Source organism: Polyodon spathula, chromosome 16 (assembly GCF_017654505.1).
Source record: "Polyodon spathula isolate WHYD16114869_AA chromosome 16, ASM1765450v1, whole genome shotgun sequence".
Taxonomy (NCBI): Eukaryota; Metazoa; Chordata; class Actinopteri; order Acipenseriformes; family Polyodontidae; genus Polyodon; species Polyodon spathula.
Window position 1 is genome coordinate 36,055,377 of NC_054549.1, and position 25,185 is coordinate 36,080,561.

The 25,185-nt window shown below is 37.1% G+C and overlaps 1 protein-coding gene across 1 annotated transcript in view; it reads left to right on the top strand.

The window, feature by feature from the left end:
* Positions 1 to 25,185, top strand: part of LOC121329136 (voltage-dependent calcium channel subunit alpha-2/delta-3-like) — a 141,985-nt gene that overhangs the window by 34,733 nt on the left and 82,067 nt on the right. Inside the window, exon 4 of the mRNA XM_041274516.1 lies at positions 12,040 to 12,099. Coding sequence (XP_041130450.1) covers positions 12,040 to 12,099 — 60 coding nt within the window. The remainder of the gene's footprint in view (positions 1 to 12,039; positions 12,100 to 25,185) is intronic.

Below are 25,185 nucleotides of genomic sequence, written 5' to 3' on the forward strand. Positions count from 1 at the left end.
GGGAGCTACAGGACCCAGGTGGAGCTTCTTGATAAAATACATTTTAATAGAGAAACATAAAAGAAAACTCATCTTGGCTATTTCACCCAAGGCTTGGTTATTATCTTGTCATTGCTGCTTTACAGCAAAGAGCAAGGGTCAAGGTCTATAAGTAGCTGTTACATTGCCCAGACTTAATGCAGTGCTTTTGATTCTGCACACCACAGTCCATGTTGTAGTTGGTTTATTTGTGTTCCCAGCTCTGCAGTGGCTCAGGGCCATTAAATGTATTATAATCGTGAATAAAATGCCTCTTCAAAAAAGGAGTGCATTGCATTTCCTATATGAACATTGTGTTATTGGCTTAAATGAATATAACTATGCAAACATGCGGAGATAGTACGGCAACAGCTTGTTCTATAATTATCAGCTGTGAAAACTTAAGGTGCTGCAAGAATTTTGCAGTGTGGCTGGTGGCTGTGATCCGCATTGCTGCCGTTTTTGTATGTAAAGTAATTGTTGTACAGCAGTTCAATTTCGGTATATGCATGCTTCACTTCACTGGTGGGCTTTATCTGCACTAGTGCAAGGCTTCAAAGCATTTTATCACAAACTTCCTCTTGCTATCACATAAGGCTCCATGTTATGGTATACAGTCATTTGCATGTCGTGAATGTCTCGGATATGAAATTGGTTTTTAGTTCACAGGAGTTCAATCTGGAAGGCGTGAAACAAAGGTTTGCTGAAAAGGTGCTTTGGTAAACGACGGATTGAGACACCACAAAGTCTGGTTATAATAGAAATACAATAGAAGAACGCAGTCTGTTAAAAAAACTCCAGTTATGTTGCTAGTCCTGAAATGGTTGCAGCTGGGGATTCTTTGAATGCCAGTATTGGAGACTCATCTGTTTCTGATGCTGTGCACTGAGCCTTTTGGAACTGCTACCGATGTAGTCTTTAGTCTTTACAATATTGGATGTGCACTGTCGCTGCACAGGGATTTACAGAATGGTTTCATTGTATCATTGTTACTTGATTTAGACTGGTTTTCAGATGTATTTGTCTGAGGAGATTCGTTTTTTAAAATCAATTCTGAATTGGAGTCCCCAACTGGAAACTGAAGAAAAAGAAAACGCACACAATAGAGATGCACTGCCCTGCAGCCATTGTAAATGTCCAAGCATAATACTGTTTGTAAGTGTCATAAGGCCGATCTCTTGCCACAACGTTTTTATAAGACAACATTTTAAGGGCAACCTTGGCGAACCCCAAAGGGTCCCCGGATCTCAGTTTGAGAACTGCTGATTTGGAGCTGGAGTTTAAGGCGTTGATGCAAAAAACATGGAAAATTGTGGACAGCTATGACCATCCTAAAGTAAGGCTAAAGGATATTTTTCAAAATTATACATAGAAACAAATATGAAAGTTGATTTATGCAGAAGAGTTATAATACTTGGCCTGTCTAGGAGCAATAGTACTTTCATAAAAGCCATGTTGTACCAAGCTGTGGTCCTTGCCACTAGAGCATTGGTCCTCAAAGTCGTGCCTGAGAAGCCAGGCCATCGTGCCCGCAGCAGATGTTCTTAAATTATGGGTCGTGAACACATTTCTGGTGAGTCGTAGCGTGGGAAAATAAAGAAAGCTTTAAACACATTTTCCATCAAAAGCGCTACAGCAGTCTGTTGATAGTGCTGCTTGCTTATGCTGTGCTTGTACATATGCGACATTTTTTTCTGAATGGCTTTTGCGATACGATCAACCAATTGAATGTCTGCATTGTCTCTGCGGTTGCCCAATAATAAGTTGGGTGGGACATGAACCGTGTCTTTCAGGTGCAGGTACCAACTGTAAGTTTAACTATTAGGAGAGTCAAATATCTGCCAAGTTTTACGCAGCTATCCAATTGTAAGCAAGTAGAGGCCATTCACAGTATTCTGCATGAAAATTGAAGGCGAGCGAGTAGCCAATGGGAAAGTGAAAGATCTGACAACTGTCCAATCGTTCGTGAGCAGAGGCGGGATGTTAATATGCCAGGTAAGCACTGAATTTTGCCAACTGTTATTGAGAAAAATAATACATTTCAGTATTTAGAATTTTATTTTCTATCTTTCTGTTTTTTTATTATTTCACTAAACAAGGGAAACACCGTAGTATACTTAGTTAGGAATCCACTTTCTCTGAATAATTGTTATCTGTGTAAACATGCTCTTTACAAATATTTGCAAATAATATTTTATGTAAATTATTTAAAGAATAAACGCAGCATGCACAATTACTAGCTGAGACTTGGTCTTATTAGAGTGAGCCAAGAATAACCCCACTAAAACGCTTAAAGAAAAAAGAGAGAGAGAGTTGCAAGAAGGTACTATGTAAGGTAAGAAACTATGCAATAGTCAGCGTGCCTGCAAACAGTCAAGTAAGATCAATTTATACCCGTGCCAAAATTACTTTGAGGACCGCTGCACTACAGTAAACTACATGAGTGAGCAACTGTCTTCCACAACTTCCACCCCCTCCCACTCCAGAGATTTAAATATCCACCCACCTCCTGCTTCTTTACAGATTTCCTTGAAGTATAATTTTGGATCACCACAATTTAATGTCAAGGCTGCTGACAGAATGACAGACTGGAGTGAATGTTAATACTACCCAGCAGCTAATGCCAGGGGGGAAAGCATGGTTGTCACTGCGTATGACAGCGGAGATGTCTAATCCAAGATGAATGTGGGAGGAAGAAACTGTGGTGTCACGAGTAATCAGCATTCAAAAATGGAAGACAAACCCAGGCAAGACAGTTCTAAAGAATTGGCGACCAACACCTCTGCCTGATTTTAATTATTGTAATTAATTGGTAGGGTTTCTTAGTAGGCCTTTTGAAATTCTGTAGAATTGATTACGAATTGTCTGTTTATCCATGAACATTTTTTTGTCTTAAAACCAGTCTCTGTAATTGACTTAATTGCTGTTACTTTATATCATTGTCTCACATAATTCATGATCTTGAAAAAACAATGTCATACAATGTCGAGTTTACAGCTGTTTTGCTGGGGTACGGTTTTGAATTTCTCCGGATGATGATATTTGGTATTTTTGTGACTGTTTTAGGCGTCGCTGGTTTCTGTGTGGCTGGCAGTTAATGGGTCACAGTTAAATGGCCTTTTACTGCCTGACAGCTGCATAGAGTAATTCAAATCAGAGCTTGCAAGTGATGCAAACAAAAGAGTATAATCATGTGGCAACATAATCAAGTATTGATGTAAACAGGATGCTGTAATCACTGCTGTGTCATGTAAATAAAGGAATATGATTGGGGTTTCATGGCTGGCAATTTAGAACTAAACTAACATGATAATGTGTCATGGCTCTTGTGTGTCAGTATAGGCTGTTAAAAAGAACATGACTGGCATGGGAAGGTCTAATCAGTGACATTGTTCATTTGTCCAGAGGGTAGAATGTAATTTAAACTAATATTTTTAGTTTAAATTACTAAAATATGGGAAAATATTGGGAAAAACAAATGTCATATCTCACATGGGTTTATCCAAAAATTGGAAAAAGAAATCATTACTCAGTCAAGCAAGAGTGTTTTATTTTTATTTACAAGATTGACAATATGGTCTCACCTATGCTAATACGCTTGAATGGACTGGCATCTATTGGTTCAAGTTATGTTTTGCAAGTTCTATGTCTCTGTGGTATATTGAAATAGCCTCATGGCTGTAGGCACAACCAAGCACATTATGAGGCTTTCCCTCATTGCTTTGCAAGCACTCCTCCATCCTGACAGGGACATTCTGTCCTGGTCCTGTATATGAAAGAAGACTTAACTGCACCCTTAGGATATTATTATCAACAACCTTAAAAGAAGAGAATCGAGGAACTAGAACATTTTATCTGGATGTTTCAAACATAAGTCTTTCAAGAGCTTGTTTTAAAGGCTATTGTCTCTTCTTTTAAATGATAAATGATAAGTTCTTTTGCATTCTATATGTTAACTTCTTAAAAGCAGTGAAATGTAAAGTGTTGACAACAGCTGTCGTCACGCAGCTCGACTAACAGCCAGCAGTTTGGATGTACACTACTGCAGGGAGGGTTTTACACCACTTAAGGTTGTAGTCTGTTTCTTGCACCACAAAGGGAAGTACATTTCTTAATAACCCGAACCTAAAAAAATGGGATTCCAGCAAGTAGAAAGACCAAACTGCTAGCATTCTTTAATGTTTTTCCCTTTGGTAACCCAACAGAAAATCATGTGTGGTTGCTTGAAAAGGGTGAAGACAAGATGTTTATGCAAGCTATTTTTGGATTAAATGATCATTCCTGCTGTAAAGATTTTGATGACCTGAATCCAGCCTTTTGTTCTTTTCACTGAGTCATCTTTCTTCTATTTTAGTTTACCCTGTGGCAGGCAGCTGACAGGTAAATTGCAAGGGGCGTTTAAATAAACTGTAGAAATATATACAGATGTTAATTGAATACATTTTTCATAACAGCTAATGTTCATGGCACTACCCGCAAAGACACCCACCTGTTCAATCGCAATAGAGCTGCGTGGTTCAGGACCAATGGGACAAGTATATGCATATGGAATGAAATCACATTTGCCAGTCCTTTTTTTTTTTTCACTGTGCCGTCTAGTATTTCTGATACACCCTCCAAGCCAGGTTTCACTTTAATGATGATTATACATGGTTAACAGTATTGAAAAAGTATACTATAGGATTTACTAAAGGTTTATATAGAGCCCCATGACATTTTTTGTATTTTTTTTGTACTTTTTCATTTTATTTTTCACAAATTTTAGTTTTATTTTATACAGATTAATAAAGCAACTCAAATAGGTACATACAATCAAAAACATTTTGACAAACAGACCTCGCACAGACCTGTCAGCTCCATACATCCCCTCTTTGCAACGTTGTTTAATTGTTATGCGCGGTTTAGGCATTTTAGAAACAAGCTTCTCTCCTCTTCCATTACAAATTTAATTCCCAAACGACTTGCTCCAAATTATACATCTGCACAAGTGCTAGTCAGATCTTCCGTTTCCCGTCAGACAGTGTCTATGGTAACGGCTGAGCCTTGACAACTATGACTGCAAGTATTTATTTTAAGTGTTTTTTTGTATAAACCTTCCAATTTAAAAATGCCACTCTGTTTGCCTTTATAATGATTTTTCGTTGTATTTTTTTATATTTCCATTTTGTTTTATAAGTTGCATTTCCTTTTATTTCATATTTGCATTTGTTTTTGCCTCTTTATATATGATGATTCAGTTTCTTCTTTGTTAATATAATTTTATGCTGTTGTTGCTGCTTATCTTTTATGTCTCTTTTTGGGAGCAGACCCCATTGTGCATAAAAAGGACATCAGCTAAGCCTGGTGTATAAAGATTCCAGTAGAAACAACAATAATTAAATGTTCCAACAGTGTAGATAGTGTACCGTAATACACTTTCATGAGAGTGAATACATGGATCCAGTGTTTTGCAGTCTGTATACTAGCATTGCATCTCAATAACCCATGGACTTCTTCCCTGAACATTAGTGTACAGTTGTTAGCCTAGGTCAGCTTTAAAGTAGAACAAAATTAATAATGAATTTAGATTTTTAAAGTCAGATATATTTAACCTGAAATACAGTACTGCAGAAAAGAGGTTCCTGGCTCTGAATATTAAAAACAAAGCTTATGTTTCATCAGCTTTTTTATATTGGTAATGTATTTCGTCTTTAGGAATAGGATGTTTGCCAAACTCCATTGATTCACAGATATTATATAAGCAGGACTGTATTGAATGTTTAACAAGCTGTAACATATTTCTTCTAAATTGCACACAAGAAAGCTAAGAACTTTTTTTTCATTTAAATACCGATTAAAGAGTGAACCTGTACTGCATGGTCAGCTTGAAGATCTTGTAAAGTCGCTCTTGTGGACTGATGTCCACTGTATACATTTCGCAGTAAAAGCGAAATCTCTAAAACTGCCAAAGTAGTCACAGCAGAGTTATTGCAAAACTTTGAAGACATTCTAAAATCAAAATGTGATTTTAACAAAAAATTCTAAGAGCATTTTAAATGAACAGCTTGTTACAATATTTTCCTTCACTTAGTTTCTTTACTGGTTTAGTGAAGGGTTGTATCTGTATTGAATGCACTTTGCTGGAAATTGTGATTGACTGTCTGCTGCCAGTGTCCTCCAAGATGCTCTTGGAAAAGACGTTTCCATAAATATATCCATCAGAAAACCAGACATTGGTGTAAGGTTTCAGTGTTCTATGGTCAAAGGGCAATTACAAGATTCCAATATATTAGCTGAATCCATTCTCTTCTTCTCCTTAAATCCCTTCTGAATGTTCACAAAGAAATGACATACAAACCCTTTAAACTCGTATTCTTCTCTACTTTTGTTAGACACAATCTTCCGAAATAGTTTCTGCATTCATTAAAATGAGTGAATGAGGTAGCTGCAGTGATGCATAGCCAGCTGCGAGTCAACAGGTCATTGCAAAGGCACTGCTGATACTGTGCTTTCATACTTAATGAATCTTTATTGGCAACAAGGGCAAACCTTGACAGTGCTCATTGACTCATATCATGCCAGTCTTGAAAGTAATACATCCTTTTTCAGAACTTTTAATTGCAAGTGATTGGACTGTCACCCGCTTGTTTTAAAATATGTCTAGTAGTACAGATTGATCACGTGCGTTACCCCCCCCCGTCACCCTGTTTTAAGAGATGTCTTGGCAGTCACATATTTCATGGTACTCACACATGTAATATATTTTTTAATATCCTGGATAAGGGAATACCTTGTTACTATTCAGATATTTTCATCAGCCTCGGTACAGCAGTAAAAATGTCAGCGCCCCGGATGAGAGGCAGATTCGCTTCCAGTCAGCTTTTAAAACACTCCACCTGTAAAGGTGAAGGAAGGACAGCTTTTCTTGTTTTGAATATATACAGTGGCTCTCAAAAGTATTCACCCCCTTTGACTTTTCCACCGTATTTTATTGTGTTACAACATGAAGATCCTGCATGTAATCCGCGGCAGTCCAATCATAAGTTAGCAGAGCCGAGACACAAACAGTTGAAGGTATTCTCTGCCTCGGCTAATGGTCTTGAGTAAGTTTAACCAATGGGAGAGTCAAAGATCTGCCTTGGTTTTGCAGATGTCAAATTATGAGTGAGACATAAAATATGCAAGGCCCTGTGGTGTAACAGATTAATTTTGGGTGATATTGCTTATTATAGAGCGTTATTGAGAATTACACTGAGAACGTAATATTTTGATTTACTTTTGTACAAAAGACAACAAGATCTATACCACAAATACCCGATCTGACACAGGATGGGAAGGGGTATACTCGCCACTTCCAAAATTCAAATTATTAAAAGGTATCTGTGGTTTACCGGTAGCTGTCAATTAAAAAAAAAAAAAATACTGCTGGAACTGTATTTTATTCAGCAACCAAAAGGCAATATGGAACAGCACTTGCTACAGCAATCTAAGTATATCTAATGAAGCTAGCAGAAAAACAAGAGTGTTCCCAAAGTCACTTGCGAGCCACTGTAACACTCAAAACAACTGCACAAACCTGGAGTGATGTTTAAATGGTGACAGAGGACACGATGAAGGCACCTCAAATTGAGGTATTTATATGGGATTACTTTCTCGGATACTTTCTACAACAGCATGTTGAACAATCACTTGTCAATAGCCAAGGTATTCTCAGGTACCTCTAACAAAATTCAGCATGACTTCATCTCTTCGGTTTCTCAGGTTTTGCTAGATGCAATGAAAATGAGAAGTACAGGAAGCCAAGTACGTAGCTGTAATGGAAGTGCAGCGCCACTGTCTTGTGTTTTAAGGTATGTGACTGACACTGGCCCGAATGAACGGTTGTCATGCCGGAGAGATCTTTTCACTTTAAACAAGTCACCAGGATGGGATGACTGACATACTGTAGAAAGCGATATACAGACTGAATCTAATAATACTTAGTTGCCTTTAAGGTTAGGATCAGGTTATTCTTCGAGCATTTGGTTCCAGAAGAACAACATATTATAGGACACATTTATTAAAATCTCAATGAAAAGCAAAAAAAACCCAAAAAACAAAAAAAAACATTTAAATGGACTTTGTGACTGTATACTGTAAAGCTGTACCATGTGTTTTCAAAGCTGCAAGAGATTGTTTAAACTCTTTTGAACCCTGTTAAAGTCACTTTGATTCAGACATGCGTATTTAGTTGAGGGATAATCAAAAACAAGATTTCAAATTGAACTGTCAGATTGCTAGTAGCAGCTCAGTAGAAATGATTGGAATGAACTGTTCCCATGCAGTGAAAGAGTTTTACTTGGAAGAACCCATTGTTACTAATGTCAGGAGACACATTTATAATAACATTTTCCAATCACACCTTCAAAATGTATCCTTGTGTTATTGTGTGTGTCTGTGTGTGTTTTATCTCCATATTGATTTTGTTTTCTCTATGGGGCCCTCTTCACAAAACTTTTAGGGCTGTTCTAAGGAGTGTTTTGTTAAGGACTGTTTTTAACACCCAGTTTGATTAACTAAATCAAGTTTGCAGCTTATTAAAACCTTTTTTTTGTTGCTGTTTTAGAGATGGCTTATTCTACTTTTCCAAAGCACTCTAAACAGTCCTTAAAAACTATTTCTTAAAACAGTGCACAGGTGTGTGGGTAATATTGGTTTGGCAAGGAGGGGGTTAAATTCATCCCTGCAGAAACACGTGGGAATGTGGTATGGAGCCATGTATTGAATAAGTGATGTATAAAAGGGGACAATCAGTCAGGGTTTAGGAGGTTAGCTAGAGTACATTGGTGAGGGTATAAAGAAGATTGCTGTGTGGAGCTGTGTTAAGGTGTTTTTGTGAGAACCTTTTGCTTTGGTTCTTGTGCCTATTTATTTGTTTTTTAAACTGTTTGTTGATAAATGTACACATCAGTGCTTAAATTGCAGCTTCTCTCTCTGGGTCTACTTCTCCTTGCCCGTGACGCTATCCTGATCACAAGTCCTTAAAGTGCTGTGAATAGGGCCTTACTGCATATGACTAATGTGCTCAGTTTTGTTCTTATTTCCACCATCTAGACTTGTGTTGCCTTCATTTTCAATCACGGCAGTTCTACTGCTATGCATCCACTGCTTGATATACTTTTGCATGACAGAGGTAGTATACACGAGCTGCTCTGTTGCCATGGCGAAGTTATCATGACTGTGACCAACTTAATGGTACAAAATGGATATCGCTGGCACTGCCTGCGTTTGAATGCTTTTCTAAAAGCACGTTTCGATATCGGGGTTTTAAATGTGTCTTTCTGTCAGTTACTAACCATTCAAATAGGTGTACAATAAAAAAAAAACAGGTGAATAATGCAGATGTCATCTGCTTTTGGGTTTCTTGCTCTATGGTTGGGCTGATCTTTGCCTAGCCTGCAAAAAAAAAAAATAGTAATGTTTTTAATTCATGCAACAGGAAAGCATGTTTTTACATGTGTGTGTGTGTGTGTGTGTGTGTGTGTGTGTGTGTGTGTGTGATGTCAGACAATCTGGGATCCAATCTGGGACAAATGAAATGCTCAGGATTGTTGTGTTCTGTTCTTTATCATTCTCAGTTCTGTGCTTTTAGTTGTTAATAATAATCACATGCATAAACTGCTCACTTGCCAGGTGTTTACAAATGCATAGTTGACTTATTTAACAAGCGTTCATTTTTTTTTTGCCTTGATTGCTGCATGTTGTTCTTGATTTAAACCATTTAATTACATGTTAATTACATGGCTTTGACAAGTTTTGCTTACAGACCTGAAAGTCTTTGAGGTTAGAACAGCATGTGAAATAGAATCTTAATGCTCCCCTGTGCTTTCAGGGATGACTTGCTGCTAGACATCAAGGGTTCGCTGATGCAGGAACTACACAAAACGTTTGTCTACTTGACTTTGTTTCTCATAAGTTTTACTTAAATTATCACAATGAAGAAGACATGAGTCAGTGACTATGTACTTGTGGGTAGTAAATTGAAATGCAGAACTCATCTTCAAACCTGTTTTGACAAATCTTTGTTAAAACAAAATACAAACGGAATATTGCTTAGTAAGAATAATGGTAATGCTTTAAAATAATGGCTGCAAATTCATAATGAACTCCGACTGAGTAGCACAAGAATAACTCCTGAATGTATATCTTATGATGTAAGAAGCCATTCCATTCTAAGTCTTGGATAACATGGATGTATTGCTTATAAAACTGGACATCAACTTATCTTGTGCCGCCAAAGTTTGTGTTAGATTCTTACTAGTTTTCTTATGTTTAGAAAGTAACACGATGCACATACAATACTATAGTGCTCGAAATCCTGTTCGTTTTTTTCTACACTTAGAATGAAAATATAGGCTGGCAAATCTTGAATGCATTTGATCTGCAGTCCACACAAAGGAAGCATTCCAGTGGTTTAATTTTTGTACTGACTATACAGTAGCCTTAAAAATAATGACTATCCAGTCACTGATACCATCATGAAGATCATAGAGAAACTGGAAGGCTGTAAACAGGCATGCTGCAAGGCCAATGCTGAGATCTGCTAGAACAGTGGGAGATACTGAGTTAGAAGAAAGGAAAGGGTCAAGGTCGGTGGTAGTTTCCCTGCCTTTTGAACACCAAAACATAGCTGCCAGACACTCAAAACTAATACCTTTTTCAGATTATCAAAGAGAGAAAAAAAAATGCTTCAAACCATCAATAAAACCTACAGAGTGCATGTAAACATTAGAGACATTGGTTTCCTACAAAGCCTCTGCTATGGAGGCTTTTTGCAGATATTATTACTTCCTATACACATTATGTACAACACGTGTAGGGAAGGCAATGCCTATGCTTGCTTTACCAAGGTGCTGAACAATATCTTTGAAAGATAGCAAATGAGTCGATCAAGTTCATCCCAGATGTGCTGTCTGCAGGGTTCGCTCAGCTTACATGTAAACTTGGGCTGTCATCTTCAGGTTCATATCCCAAACTCCCTTAACAGGCTTAACCTCCAAAAAAAAAAAGAGCGCTCCCAAGCACACGCAGAACCCAGATGCACGCATGTGGTTAACCACTTAGGGACACAAGGAATTGAGCGGTTGTTCAGACTGGTTCTTCTTAAAATACACTTGAGAGTGACTCATGTATCATGAGGAAACAAGAAAAGTTCCCAGTACCTTAAAGGGTTAACATATTTAGTTTTGGAGACTGGAGATCTCCATTGCTATCAGATTTCAAAATGTGGTGTGCTGTGTATGAGTCTGATCAAGCACTCAAAGCAAATAGAGGTCATGTTCCGAAACAGTAATAGTTTGTGAATCAGGACGCCTTTTGAGGCCTTGTCCTTTACTGAATAGGTCAGTAAAACCCTGTCTTGCAAGAGATACTTTAAAGCTTTATTCTCGCCATACGTATGTTTCAAATGCTCGTCCGGTCACCCTGAACCCAATCTGTCATTTTGTAATCTTTTTTTGAAACGCTGATAGCGTGCTTGCAGTACCTGGAGTGCATTCAGCCTTGATGTTACCTATGCTTTTAACTCCATAAAAGAGGCAAAGGAAGAACTAGAACAGAATTATTCTGCAGGTAATTTGAAACATAACATTACATGAACTCTCTTTTTCATGTAATACATGTATTTAAGCAGTGCTGGTTTTGATCAACCACTTCAGAATGTAGAAAATCAGCTGGCATTCTTAAATCAAAGTCAGGTGCCGCCAACTTCATCTTCGGTTTTGATCATAGCCGAAACTAGGGGATTCTGATTGCTCTAGTATTATCACATCAATTATTTTACAAAACTAACCCCCCAAAAAAAGGTATTGCGACGATAAATGACCTAATCTACAAAATAATGTAGTCATTGCTATCTGAAGACTTTATGTTCTGTATCAGTGAATGTGATTACATGAATGCTGAAGTGGCTGGCAAGGTGAATTCCAATGTAACGATTCAGCCAAGAGAAATATCTGAAGGTATCTGACTGACCTATTTGTTTTTTTGTTTTTTTTAACGCAGAGACTTGTAGAAGCTGCTGAAGAAGCCCATTTACAGCATGAGGATGATCCTGAGCTGCAGGTAATTATGTATTGTGATTTATTGTTTGTATTTATAAAGTGAGACCATGAAAAGTATATGTCTAACAAGTTAGATGATCTGTCCTAATAATGCAACTTGAAAATGTACAGTGAATGTGGGAATGACCCTCTAGGACCTGTGTTAGAAGATGTTTCTTCACTATCCAACACAAGAATACCCTGAATCCTTGGATAAAGCACTAAAGGGTGGCTTTGTGCTTACGTACTTTGTGATTCCATCACTCTGTTATCTTGTATAATTGTATCCAAGTGTCTAGTTCTATTTGAATGTTTATATATATATATATATATATATATATATATATATATATATATTACACACACACACACACACACACACACACACACACACACACACACACACACACGCAGTTTTAATTCAGCACTTACTTTCTCTATGCAAGCATTCTGCAGATGACAGGGCTCCTAAGCTTCCTAATCTGGTCTTGGCTCTATGACTTCTAAATTAAACTGCCTCCAGTTGTCTTTTATTCGGCTATGCTAATCCAATATGGTAAATTTAGGGCTCTGCCTTCAGTTTTCTTCATCTCATTGTAGAATTCAGTGGCGTGGTAGGAGGGGAAAAAAAAATCTTCTTAAAAAAAGCAAAACAAAAAAAAAACAGACATAAAATCACAAAACCGTCCATCTGTATTGCACTTATTTAGTAATTTGATCTCTAAGAGCAGAGCATTTTGATGATTTTTTTTTTTTAGCAGCAGCTTTCAGGAACTTTAATATCCCAGTGATAAGCTGTCTTGCTGGAAACCAGAGCTGTGACATTTGTAGTCTGTGTGTGATCTGAGGCTTGTTCTAGTCTTGGGGTTCTGATTTAAGCTGTATTAGTTTGGCTTTTTCAGTTGGCAGCTAGAGGCTTTGGGGAAATAACTAGAATTCAGAGTCAGGATTCAGTTAGTTAACCTTGAAGTTTTACATATTTTATAAATAAGTACTGTTACACTAATAAATAAATAAAATTAGACCTAAAATCATGCGGGCCTCATGAATTTTCTAATTCTACATATTCACCGTTTCTTGTGTGAGAGATAAGAGCCATAATCAGATCTCGGTGACTTCTCAAGGGACATGATTGTTGTGTCTTTACGGTTTATGACTGTACAGTATATATAGACTTTCCTGGGGCTTTCTTCAGGCTAGTGGGAGAAAGCCTGGAGCAGAAATAGGATGATAATGTATGTTTAGATGTGCCTCCCTGCTCTCTGGCTGTCTCAGGTATACAGTAGGAGAGCTGCAGGCACAGCAACACGTTGATGTCTCATAAATGGGAAGATACACTCTACAAGAACACTGGGAATGGGTATTATCTCAGGAATACAGTACATACATATTCATTTAAATCAAACTACTGTACACCAAAAAAAAAACCAGATTGCACAGTTAAGCAACAGGGTCATTCATTCCACACTATTGGGTTGTCCTTGGTATTTTGCAGTGCGCTGTTGTGTCTTTCAAAATAAAGTGTATCGAAAGGATTTTGAGTGCCAGTTTCAGGTCTGTTCATTTTCTTTGTCCCGCCACTCTTGTCAGCTCACTCGCGTCAGGTGTGGTGGAATGCTGCTGTTTGTTCATCGCACTGAGCACAACGCTGAGGTCATCCCTGTGAGGACATTCTTTGCATCGCAGGCCTCGCCTGGTCCCTGTCTCTATGAATTTGTGTCGCCTTTACTATAAAAGAGCTTGCTATCAATGAAACAGGTTATTTTAAGCTTTTAAATCAAAATTGTTATTGGCAACAAAAAAAAAGGACAAAAGCACCAATTATAATTATAGAAGCAACTTAAAACTACTTGAAAACCCCCAAATAAATGTCTCTAGTTAATTCTTATTATTTAGTTTGGTAAGATTATTGGGTTCCTTTTTTCATTCCATGCCGATAATGATTTATAGTGAAAGACCTTTGAATATGTAGCCCAGCATATGCAGGGCTAGTTCTTTTCATCAGGGTCAGTGTTGATGACCAAGCCATTGTTTGTGTTTTACTGCAGCGAGGCTTACATTCGTCAAAAGTACCCTAAAAGCCATTTATATGTCAACAGGATTAACAGGACAGTAACACTGTGGTAAGGGACTTGTCATTTTTTTTACTGTCGCACTCCATTAAACTGAATCAATTCTTAATCTCAGTTCCAGCTACCCTTTCACAACCTTTTCGGTGAGATTGTTGTTCTTTATCAAAACTCTCATCACACCATCTGCTTAGGCCTGAAATAGCACTGGAGTGATTAGCTGGGGTAAAAGGAGTTCTGCTTGAATATGGATTTAGTGCAGCAGGGATTCTTCCAGGGAAATTGCTGCTTTTTACATAGCTGTAATTACAACTGCTGTCAGCTCATTAACCTTTTTCAGTTTGCAAGTATATGTTTTCAGTGCTATGGAAACTCTTTAGGTCTATTCTAACAGCACCCTTGACTTCGACCTTTGACTGACAACGGTTGTCATACTGGGGTCATGTAACTTTTTTTGTTGTTGTTTGACATATGGTGCACATAACTGTATTTTAGTATTTTGTTCGTTCTTAGGCCCAATTAATAAAGTTGTAATGTGTAATTTTGCTTTAAAAGTCTAACAGTGTTATACAAAATAAAAAAGTCCCACATTTTGTAAACAGCTTCCTAGATCAAAGCTTTTTGAATAGGGATATAATTGGCAAAGTATTGTTCTTCAGGAACCTGTCATGTTCAAAGATTGCTGTACCCACATGACAGTACTTAGGTCAAAAAGGTTACTCTCTCGTTTATTATTAATTGCTGGAATAGCAAACATAAACAGATGCTAATTAGGCTTGCATGCTGAGCTAAGTATAATCCTGCTGTTGGGTAAATTATTTTCCCTCTCAATCTCTCGCTCTCCCGCCCTCTCTCTCTATATATATATATAGTCTTTTTAAATAGATGTACATTGAAATGGTTCTATGCAAATGCTTCCAATAGCTGTGTTTTTGCTTAGAAGCCAGTAAAGACATTAACTTGGAACACATTGTTGACCCAAACTTGTTTTTTAAAACTGTGTTTCATTGCATTCTACAGTAAGTGTGTTCTGTTAAAAAAAAGAAAAAAAAAACAGTTAAGTCTTGGGGGAAAAAATCTACTAACTCAGTTCCTCAACTTGTCTCCTCAGCTATATTAAAAGCAGTTACAAGCTGATTTGGGAAATGTCGAATGCGATTTTCATGCATGCCCAAAATGTCAATGTGTGGAAATGCTGGGGGTGCCTGAATAGTTTTCAGGTCTACAATTCATCAGTAGTGAAATCCCAATTGTTTCAGTCCCCAGTAGCATTCGCTGCACCAGAGGAGTCTGAATACTCAGCTAAAACAGCAAAGAAGAATTCCGTTATCTCTTGTTTGCTTGTTTAATCCATATCAATAAGCATGTTGCTTTATTGTTTAATTAACTTGAAAATGAAGTGACAGAATAACAAATTCATTGCCTTCCAATAGAATTAGAGGGGAATCGAGGGCACCGTGTTTATTGACGTATGACTAGATTAACCAAACCATAGCAATAGGAACATGAAACACCCCCCACTACATCCCTGTCATTGAAGCGAGGTGAGAATCTGGCAGGGTATGCATGTGTGTGATTTAATAGAAATCATTGTTAATCTAGATTACATAAAGCAGTTCTATTAATTGCCTTGCTTTTTCAATGGCACAGGGTTTTCAGTGCCAACACAGAGGCTGTTTTAACAGCAAGGGCTCTACAGAGCTTTAAACCCAGACATTGGTACATTGCACCTAGCAGACAGCTTTTCTCTAGCTGTCCATGTTTTCAGATCTGCTTCTATTGGTAAAGACAACAATTATTCACCGGTATAGTTACCCACGTTAACCCTAAACTGTTGGAATAAGCAATCGTTGAGAGAATGTGATAACTGTGTGTTAAGTGTTGCAGGGGTAGCAATTTTGACAGGGAGGCAAATTGTGACATCTATAGCCTTCGAATTCTGCTACCGTTAGCTAATTCTGATGGGGAGGCATATTGTGACGGTACACTGTTTTTTTTTTTTAATACGTTGGGTAACATGTCAATAACCAATAGATTTTCACAGCAGATGTTTGTTTTAGAGATCTGCTGTAAGGATAGCATCGCCACAATAAAAAAAAAAAAAAAAAACTGCCGTGGTTAAATTTCTATTTTCATATTGCATCACCCTACAGGGGTTGAGTAACATGAGGTTTGTGTAAAAATCCGAACTCCACGTCAATTCCCGTTGCTGTTGCTGTTTTCTTTTTAACGCTTGGATTAAAATGTCATGATTGCGCTATTAGAGAAAGGTCTCATTTTATATTCACTGACATCGCCATGGTTATGCATCTCACTGACTCTTAGAATGAAGACCATAAAACAGCGTTGTGGCAGAGCAGGGCTCTGCCCTTGGAAATACTGGCAGGGATGGAGTTAAATTCTCCTCCATGCCCAGGTGGAAGCAATCAACTAATGTAATTAATCAATTATCATTTAGCCACCTGGCATAAAAGGAGGCCTCAGCCTCCCAGTAGAAAGCAGGGAGCTGAGGAAGCAGGTTGTTTGGTTGTTTGGTTGTTTGGTTGTTTGGTTGTTTGGTTGTTTGGTTGTTTGGTTGTTTGGTTGTTTGGTTGTTTGGTTGTTTGGTTGTTTGGTTGTTTGTTTTGAAATTTTGAATCCAGTGAAGGCATTGCCCAGCCTGGAAACCTTATTTTTGTAAGTTTTGTTTTCTTTGTTTAGGTATTTGTGTTTAAACATCTTTGTTTTGCCCTTGTGCTCGTTTATTTTGCGTTAATTTGTAATAAAGTATATATTTTTTGAACTGCAGTCTGTCTCTGGGCTTCTGTCCACTCGCCAGCCTACCACAAGCCTTATAGAGGAAGAGACAGTAGAACATATTAAGGGTTTTAAACTGTCAAGTTTAATAGTCAGGTCTAACTGGGGTTAGTATGGCACGGACGAATACATAAAGCGATTTCAATTAATTAGCATCTGTTTCTCAGTAGCAGCAGCTCATGTAATTGATAATTTTAAAGCCTAGGTGAACCAATTGTAAAATATACTACATCATGTACATAGATAAAATAAATCCTGTTTTCATTAATAATTGGGCCATTTATATGTTTTGTTACTTTTTGGAAGTTTTTTTTTTTTTTTTTTAACTGTTACAATGTCCACGTGGTCAGGTAGCAAGATGTACTCAATATTTATCTATGCTTTTTAGCCTTCATCACAGAGTGAGTCTTAGTTTTGAATTACTTTTGTTTCTTGAGCTAATTAGCAGTTAAAATAAAGAAAACACATATATATATATATATATATATATATATATATATATATATATATATATATATATTGCAGTCTTTGTGCTTTTGTACTAACATGGCTCGCTGTATTTTGAGTTTGTTTTTCTTAACTCCTGCTCCTTTAGGGCATAGTTCATTGATTCTGTTCTGAAAAAAATCTATGTGCTTTTTTATTGGAGTTAATTAAAGCTTGTAATGATGATAGTCTAAATTTATTCAGGATAACTTTGGTCATTTTATAACAGAGCATCTTCGCGCATCATTTGATCAACCGTGCTATAGGGCGACCCTTCACTATGAAAGGGGGAGGGGAATCTCGGTTGTATCCCATTCCCCAGAAGATTTGATTTCTCATTATAGTGTTATATCCTTTGCAGTTTAATATTGTCCTTGGTGTGCTTGATAGCAGGAGCAGAAGTACGCCAGAGTCAATGAAGTGGAAAACTGTTAAATCTCCCGGAAGCGGAGGGAGACAGAATATCTTCAAGGACCTCTTATAAACACGATACACAATGCTAGCATTATCAGTACATGTAAGCTTTACAGGACACAATGCTGCGAGAGGTGCCAGTCTGGCAATAACTCCTCTTTTTCTGCTTGAATAAAAGACTTCTCATGTCTGGTCACTTCAAGTCTCTATTTTCAATTGGACAGATATGAGGCCTATTCAATTGGTCTAAATACCAGCACCATTTTAAATAATAAATCGGGACCAAACCTTCCATTTTTTAATATACTTTTCCAGACAAAAATACACTACAGTGACCCAAACAAAGTGGTACACTTCAGGGTTGGGAGAAATTGATGGGCGAGTTCTGAATGATCTAATGCAACCCCCAGAGGTAGTTTCAATACTGAATGAATTGAAACTGTAATAGGGTGTATAAAGCACTTATCTGGATTGAACTTGATTGTTCCTTGCTTTCTTTATACACATCCAGGACATGCCAAGGACAGTCAGGTATTTCAATGGCTTGAATGCGCTCTATGTAAGCAAATGATTGTTTTTCTGAGTCTTGGACTAGTTCCCCACAGTGTAATGAAATTGATTGTTTTTGCATATTAAGAAGTTTAGCGATTTAAATACTGAATTTTTGAGATCAGGTGGCTTTAGTGGTGCAGCCAGACCAGGAAATGAAACAATAACAACGGTTGTACAGGCAAAATGCCGCTGCTGCGCTCTTATTTAACGATTAAAAAAAATAAACAGTTTAAACAAAAGAACAACAAAGCAAAGCAAAGGCCACTCTGGCCAAAGTAAAACAAACACGTATATTTTAGATATAGCCATTGTTTCTCTATTAAATTAGGCTCATGTCTTGCCTCTGTTAAACCCCAAGAAGAAATCACGTTTCTGACTTCTTATTCATTTCAGTGGTGTGTCTATGTCTGTCAATACTGGATTGTCTTACAATGGCACTGGAACAATGTTTTGGGAGTGGGAGTGCTGAAAGCCATTGAACAAAACTGTAACTCTTGTATATGAATGAAGTCATGCACTCCCAGCACTCCTAGTTTCAATGCACCTGTTGTCTTACCTACTGTGCCAGTCTCAAAGCAGTGAAAGTGCACAAGCTGACAGTGGTGATTGTCATGTGAATAGTTAAACTAAGATCCTAAGATTTCAAGATCCATAAGAACCTGTAGTGTAACGTGATTAGAAAATGCACTTCATAAAGATACGGCAACATTTCGAAGACGGTAACATTATAGCACTGTACATGACATATGTGCAAAAGGCAATTCTTACATTGATTCTATAAATCGTGCTCTTTTAAATGAGACTATTTGAATTGGTAAAATTGCAGATTTCCAGTGTATTCTCCTACCCAAATAAGAGGAATGTTAAATTGTGGATCTGCAAAAATATTTACTGGATCCACTTGACCCAGAACTGTGATTCCACACATCTGTATTCTGTTTAGCTCTCTAACCCACTGCTTTTTAAGAAAAACAAAACTGTGACCAAATTGTGTAAATTTAGCGAGCTCAAGGGTGAGATGAGAGCACATGAAAACCTTACACTTTGAAGAGACACATTTCAATATATTTTATGCTGTCTAGCTTGTCTAGCCTTGCTCGCCATGAGACCGGTGTTTTAATCAGAAAAAGTGCTTCAGTACAGTGGGTGCTTATTATCAGTAAAGGCCCATATTTATACGGCCCTTTACTGCTGCTCAGCTAACACACATCTGCAGCTTACTGGCAAATTGTTTTGGCTCACGTTGCTGCTTCTGTTTGGAAACACTTTGCATGTCTGCTTTCGAACGGGAATGTGGGTGTTCTGGGCTGTGACAGCTTACATTCCTGGCAATATCGTCTTGCGTTTGCGGCTGTTGCACTACATTGCCAAGTTTGTAACCCTGTCTGGGTTTACGAAAGGGTGGATGTCGATCTGAAACCTCTTAGTGTGGCATTATGGTGCACTGATGCTGTATTGAAAAAAAAAAAGGTAAAGGCATATACAGTAATTCTCTCTGTAATGTGAACCCCATGCATCACATGCATGACTGATCTACCTTGAGTTCAACACCTTGAGTTTCTTTAAAACTACTGAAAGAAACTTAACAAATTCAGTGACGAATGTACTTTTCAATGTCGAAACGAGTGAGAGATCTTGTAGCGTTGTGAAATGGTAAAAGTTACAACAGGCCACCTAGACAAGGATAAAATTTGCATGAATTCCTTTAAGATTTGTAAAGGGTGCGCCTTATGTTCAGGTCATTATGGTACGTACGGGAGGCAATTTGATGGAATGTTAAATCTTAGTTTTATTAAGCACTGGTGAAGAAAGTGTTTAACATGCTGTAGTCACAAATGTGATGAGCTTAATCCATTGGAGCTACAAACAGGAGAAACAATGATTTATATCAACATTTCATCCCATGTACTACAGGACCTTGACGACTGTCTTAGATCTGTGTATATGTTATTACTAATCAAACTGCATGATCTTTATCTTCGTGTGAAATGACTTTTAATAAGACTTTTTTTTATCCTTTTCACTGGTGTGATTGGATCAGTAAACCCATTTTGCTTGCTTCTTATCAACCTTGTGTTGGACAGCGCCTGGGGAAACCAATATTGTTGTACATTAAATTTATCTTTATGCACAGACAGCCTGTGCTTTGAGATCCATCACCATCCATTAACTAATGTCTTGTTTTTATGTCCCTGGTATGACCTTGTAAAGAGTGATAATTACCTTTTTAAATGCAGTAAAACTACAACTCTTAGCAATTTGTTCCATAAAAATGCTAAATCTGGCAAATTACTGCTTGAGTTAAATAAATAAATAAATAAATAATATATTTTAGCACAGTGTCCTGCCCCTTTATGTTTATAACTATTTTCTGTTGTATGTAGTGTGTTTTAATATTGGTGTTCATGTATAAAATACACAGGATATAAATATGAGTTGCGAGCACAAGTGTTTATAATGTATATTTGTATTTAGGCACGAGGATTGCACAGCACTTCACGTGCAGGTAAAATAATATGTGAGCACAGGGAACTGCACTTTTATTAATTCACGTGCAGTTGTACCGAGACTCCAATTGAATGATTGATTAGTAATCGAGCCGAGTATTTTTTACATATTTATGGCGATATAAAGTACACAAAAGACTCGATTATGAAAGCATATTGTTAAAATTCCTCCAAAAGTCATGGTTGAATTGACCATAAATGTGGAACACATTACTGTATTTAATTATTTATTAAAACCATGTTTACAAGTTTAAATAAGGGCACTTAACACGCATTGTACAGTCTCATCATGGGAAACGTACTGTAGGCAGCCCAATGATGCATTTTAATGTATGCATCAACAGGATACATTTTAATAAGCCACAACTGTTAATCATTTACATCAGAGTAACCAGAAGAAAAAAAAAAAAACCTAATTTACATTTTCACCTTAAAATCCATTATAGACATAACCAATAGGCAGGACATCACTTTAGGAATATTTCAGTATTTACCCTTGATTTCCCAGTGTTGAGCACCTACTGTTCACAACTGAATGACTGAATAACTCTCTATATTGCAAATTGTTATTTTAACCAGAACATTCCACAAAACTGTTATTTGCACTGTTTGCATAGCATGCCATACGTATTGTTATATTTTAATAACTTGTGTTATATATTACCTGTTAACCCTCGTCATACCAAACGTAATTTATTTAGATAATGTTTGTGAGAAATAAAAGTATTTACACAGAAGTGTAGAAAGAAAACACGGTGCAGTAAACTTGTTATTTTTCAAAAATCCTGTGGATGATGTCCTGAAGTTTAAATAATTTGTAAGTCATTTAAACCCTTTTAAAGTTTAAATGACTGAATGAATAGGCTTTATCATTTTTGTACACTATAGTGTACCTGTATGTATTGTTAGTATTGATAGTAGTAGTCATAGTAGAAGTATTGATTTCTTAGCAGACCCCCTTATCCTTTATCACAATACAAAGTATCACATTACAGATAAGAGCAGTTATAAAATACAATAAAGTCAGTATTAAGTAAGAGCAAATTCAAATAAGTGAAAAAAAGTAAATAATTACATTTGAGAGTGATTTTAATTAAGAGCAGTTAAACTTGTAATATTAGTTTTAAGAGAAAAATCAGAAAGAACAAGTAGCAAGTATGGTAAATGGATAACTATTTCAAATCAGAACAATTCCAAAAAGTATTTCTGACCCCCCCACAGTGCACCTCTAACTACGTTGTCTCTTTATCATTGCGTCATATTTTGCACTGGATGAAATTAAAGGAGGAGGTTTGGGATTTATTCTGTAATGGTTCCTATCATCTGCCAGATGGTTTGTCCAGAAGTCTGCATGTCCAGCATGCATGCTGTATTGTAAGCGTGGCTCTCCCCCGTGAATGCCATTGCTTTATGCTTCATGCTTTCATGAAGTCCGAAGTTTCATGGTCATGCTCTTCTAGCCCAAGAGAGTAGATCACGTTGACAAAAAGAGAGAATTATGCAAAGCGCCTGAACTCAAAGAGGATGCCAAGTTGCAGTGTTTGCTTCTGTACTTGCACATTTGCTTTCCAACTTTCTGTGAGCAAATAAATATTTGTGCACATTTTGCAACAGATCAAGAGCTCAAAATATCATGGTAGTTTATGCATAAAAATATACAGGTTAGACCTACTGATTTATTGAATTGTAATTGTAAGTTACAGATTTCCATTTTTTATTGAATCGGTTTCTGTAGCAAAGAAATTAGCTGAGTATTTGAACAGGTCATTTATTTTTAGTAAACCATTTCCTTTCACAGTGTTGCAGATTGTCTTGGATGTTATTGATTTCCCCAGTGCTGCACTAAAGCTGTCTGTCAAGGTGATAATAAGCATTCATTAAATAACGTCCGTCTGGCTTTGCTCTTTGAATGGTCTTGCAGCATAGCCAAAGTGGCAGTGTTATTTATGCAAATGTCAATCTGGAAGTATATTGAGAATACGTTTTTCATGTCATTTCTTTGTGTGTGGGTCACAGAGCTTCCCTGGTCAAGGTCATATCCAAAGCACGCCTTATTTGACAGGATTACACTGAAGTAGTTTTCTCTTAGAGGGTCGTAGCCTTTACCGTTACTCGGCAAATAAGACTCTATCCCTCTTCTCGTGAGCTTTCCCACATCTACACTTTACTGACAGCGTACACTGGATATTGTTTAATCTTTTTGGTGATGAATTTGACACTGTAGAGAGCCAGGGGATTAGTAAACAGTCAATGTTACATGTCTGTCCCCAGGTCAGGTGTCTGTGTTATCATACTCTTCAGTGTAACAGGCTTCCCAACAATAGTACTGTATGCCGTAACCATGGCATCTTAGGACATCCTGCTAGTTCAGCTGTGATGAGCTATGCATTGTTTGACTGTTTCCTGTAGAACTGACAATCTCTATTTGAATTCCTGTACTGTAGAACTCTGACCTTGAGTGATTTTTGAAGTTGTTTAATTAAACCCAGTATATCAGTTTAGTGAAGTTAATGTTCAACAGCACATTTCAAAAGAAAAGCCTTTTGTATTAAAAACAAAAACAAAAACAATAACAATACCTAATAAGGTTTTCTAAATGAAAGCTCCACACATTAGTAGTGTATCCCAGTCTAAACCGACACACTCAATGCATTCCATCTGTCTCTTCAATTTTATTCATAATGGAGCATCTGAATAGAGATCACATGATCTAGAATACAAGGAGCAAATCCTTGAGTCAAGAGCTAACGGTTCAATTACAAATCTTCTGCAAATAATTTTTGGTCCATTGGTTTGGCAATACTGGTACCTGGCATTAACATCTCCCTAGAAAGTTGTTCATTTTCATTTCTGTCTGTTGTAGATGCGTCTTTTATTATTTGTAAGCCAGCCACACCTTTAAACATCATTGTTTATGTTTGTCTTAAAACAGCCAGGTGGCAGCTTTTGCAAGAATGAGAATTAATAATCGATAAGCAATTAATAAGCAATATATTTAAGTTTGATTCAAATCTGTCATTTATTTCCACATTCTATAAAACTGTACAGATTTGTGTGTTGCTTTAAAAGGATGTAATATAGTTTAAAAATGACTTGAACAGATTGTCTTGAAAACATAGTTACTTGCTGAGACTACTGAGGACTGTATTTTCATGCTGATTTTTAGTAGAAACAAATATCCCCAGAAGCTGTGCAAATCAATCCCCGAATGTTCAGTGGAAATAATAAACCCCACTCTCACGTTTCACGCCATCATTATTAATGCATGTGCTCTTTTAAAGGTAAGAAGCTGATCAAGTGTCTTATGCAAGCAACTTAAACAAACATTATTATTTTGCTAACCTTATAGGAAAACACTGGTAGGCTGTTTCCTGTCAAAAACAATATATGTAATTTGTTTAAGTAGTGGGTCTCTTTAACATCTTCAAACAAGTTACTCCTTTACTATGGGAGGAACAATGCAAGTTCAAAGTTAAAGAGTCTTTTAAAGTTACATAAGGTATATTATCAAAGTTATGCAGTATACAGTTTTGTTACAGATATTGCTGACCCCTGCAGGTTAGTTGCTGTAATGGGATACAAGCTTGTCCAAAAACAGGATTGAGTCCCCCCGTACTCATTAATATGGGTAAAAGGGGAAATTGTCATTAGTGTTTTGCATTTTGGGTGAAATAGTTTAGCAACCTACATGCACTGGGCTCAGTGAAGAAATGTTTAGCTATTCTGTAAATGCTGTATTAGGTTTCAGAATGATAACACAATACTATCTGCATTGCAAACCTAGTAATAAGTGTAGGGTACATCACTTCCTTGAACCTCACTCTTTGACTTAACCCTTGGAACAGAATCTATGATGTGGGGTATCTTCAGTCCATCCTATGTAGGTCCTTTGTCTTTTTTTAAGTGTGACCCATAAATAAGTTCCAGCGTTTTGGTTCTCAACAGCAGCACCAAAGATACCAAACTACTTCACATTCAATGTCAGCACCTTCTCTGCTAAACACTGGATAACCTGGGTAATCCAGCTGCAATTTAATTGAACTGATGCATGGTGTGGCATGTCATTTCTGTAATTGATGGCTTTATGGGTGCATTGCATGGTTTGCAGGAATGATAAAGACCCAGCATATCAGACTTGAGCAAGAGCTAATGAAGGCTACCTGCTCTTAAGTAAGTCAGAAAAACGTTTTGAAGTGCAGCAAACAGAAGGAAAGCTAAAGACTTCCATTATCTGAAACTCTTAATGAGGCTTGGGAGACAGCAGTGGGGTTTGGAAAGCAGTGA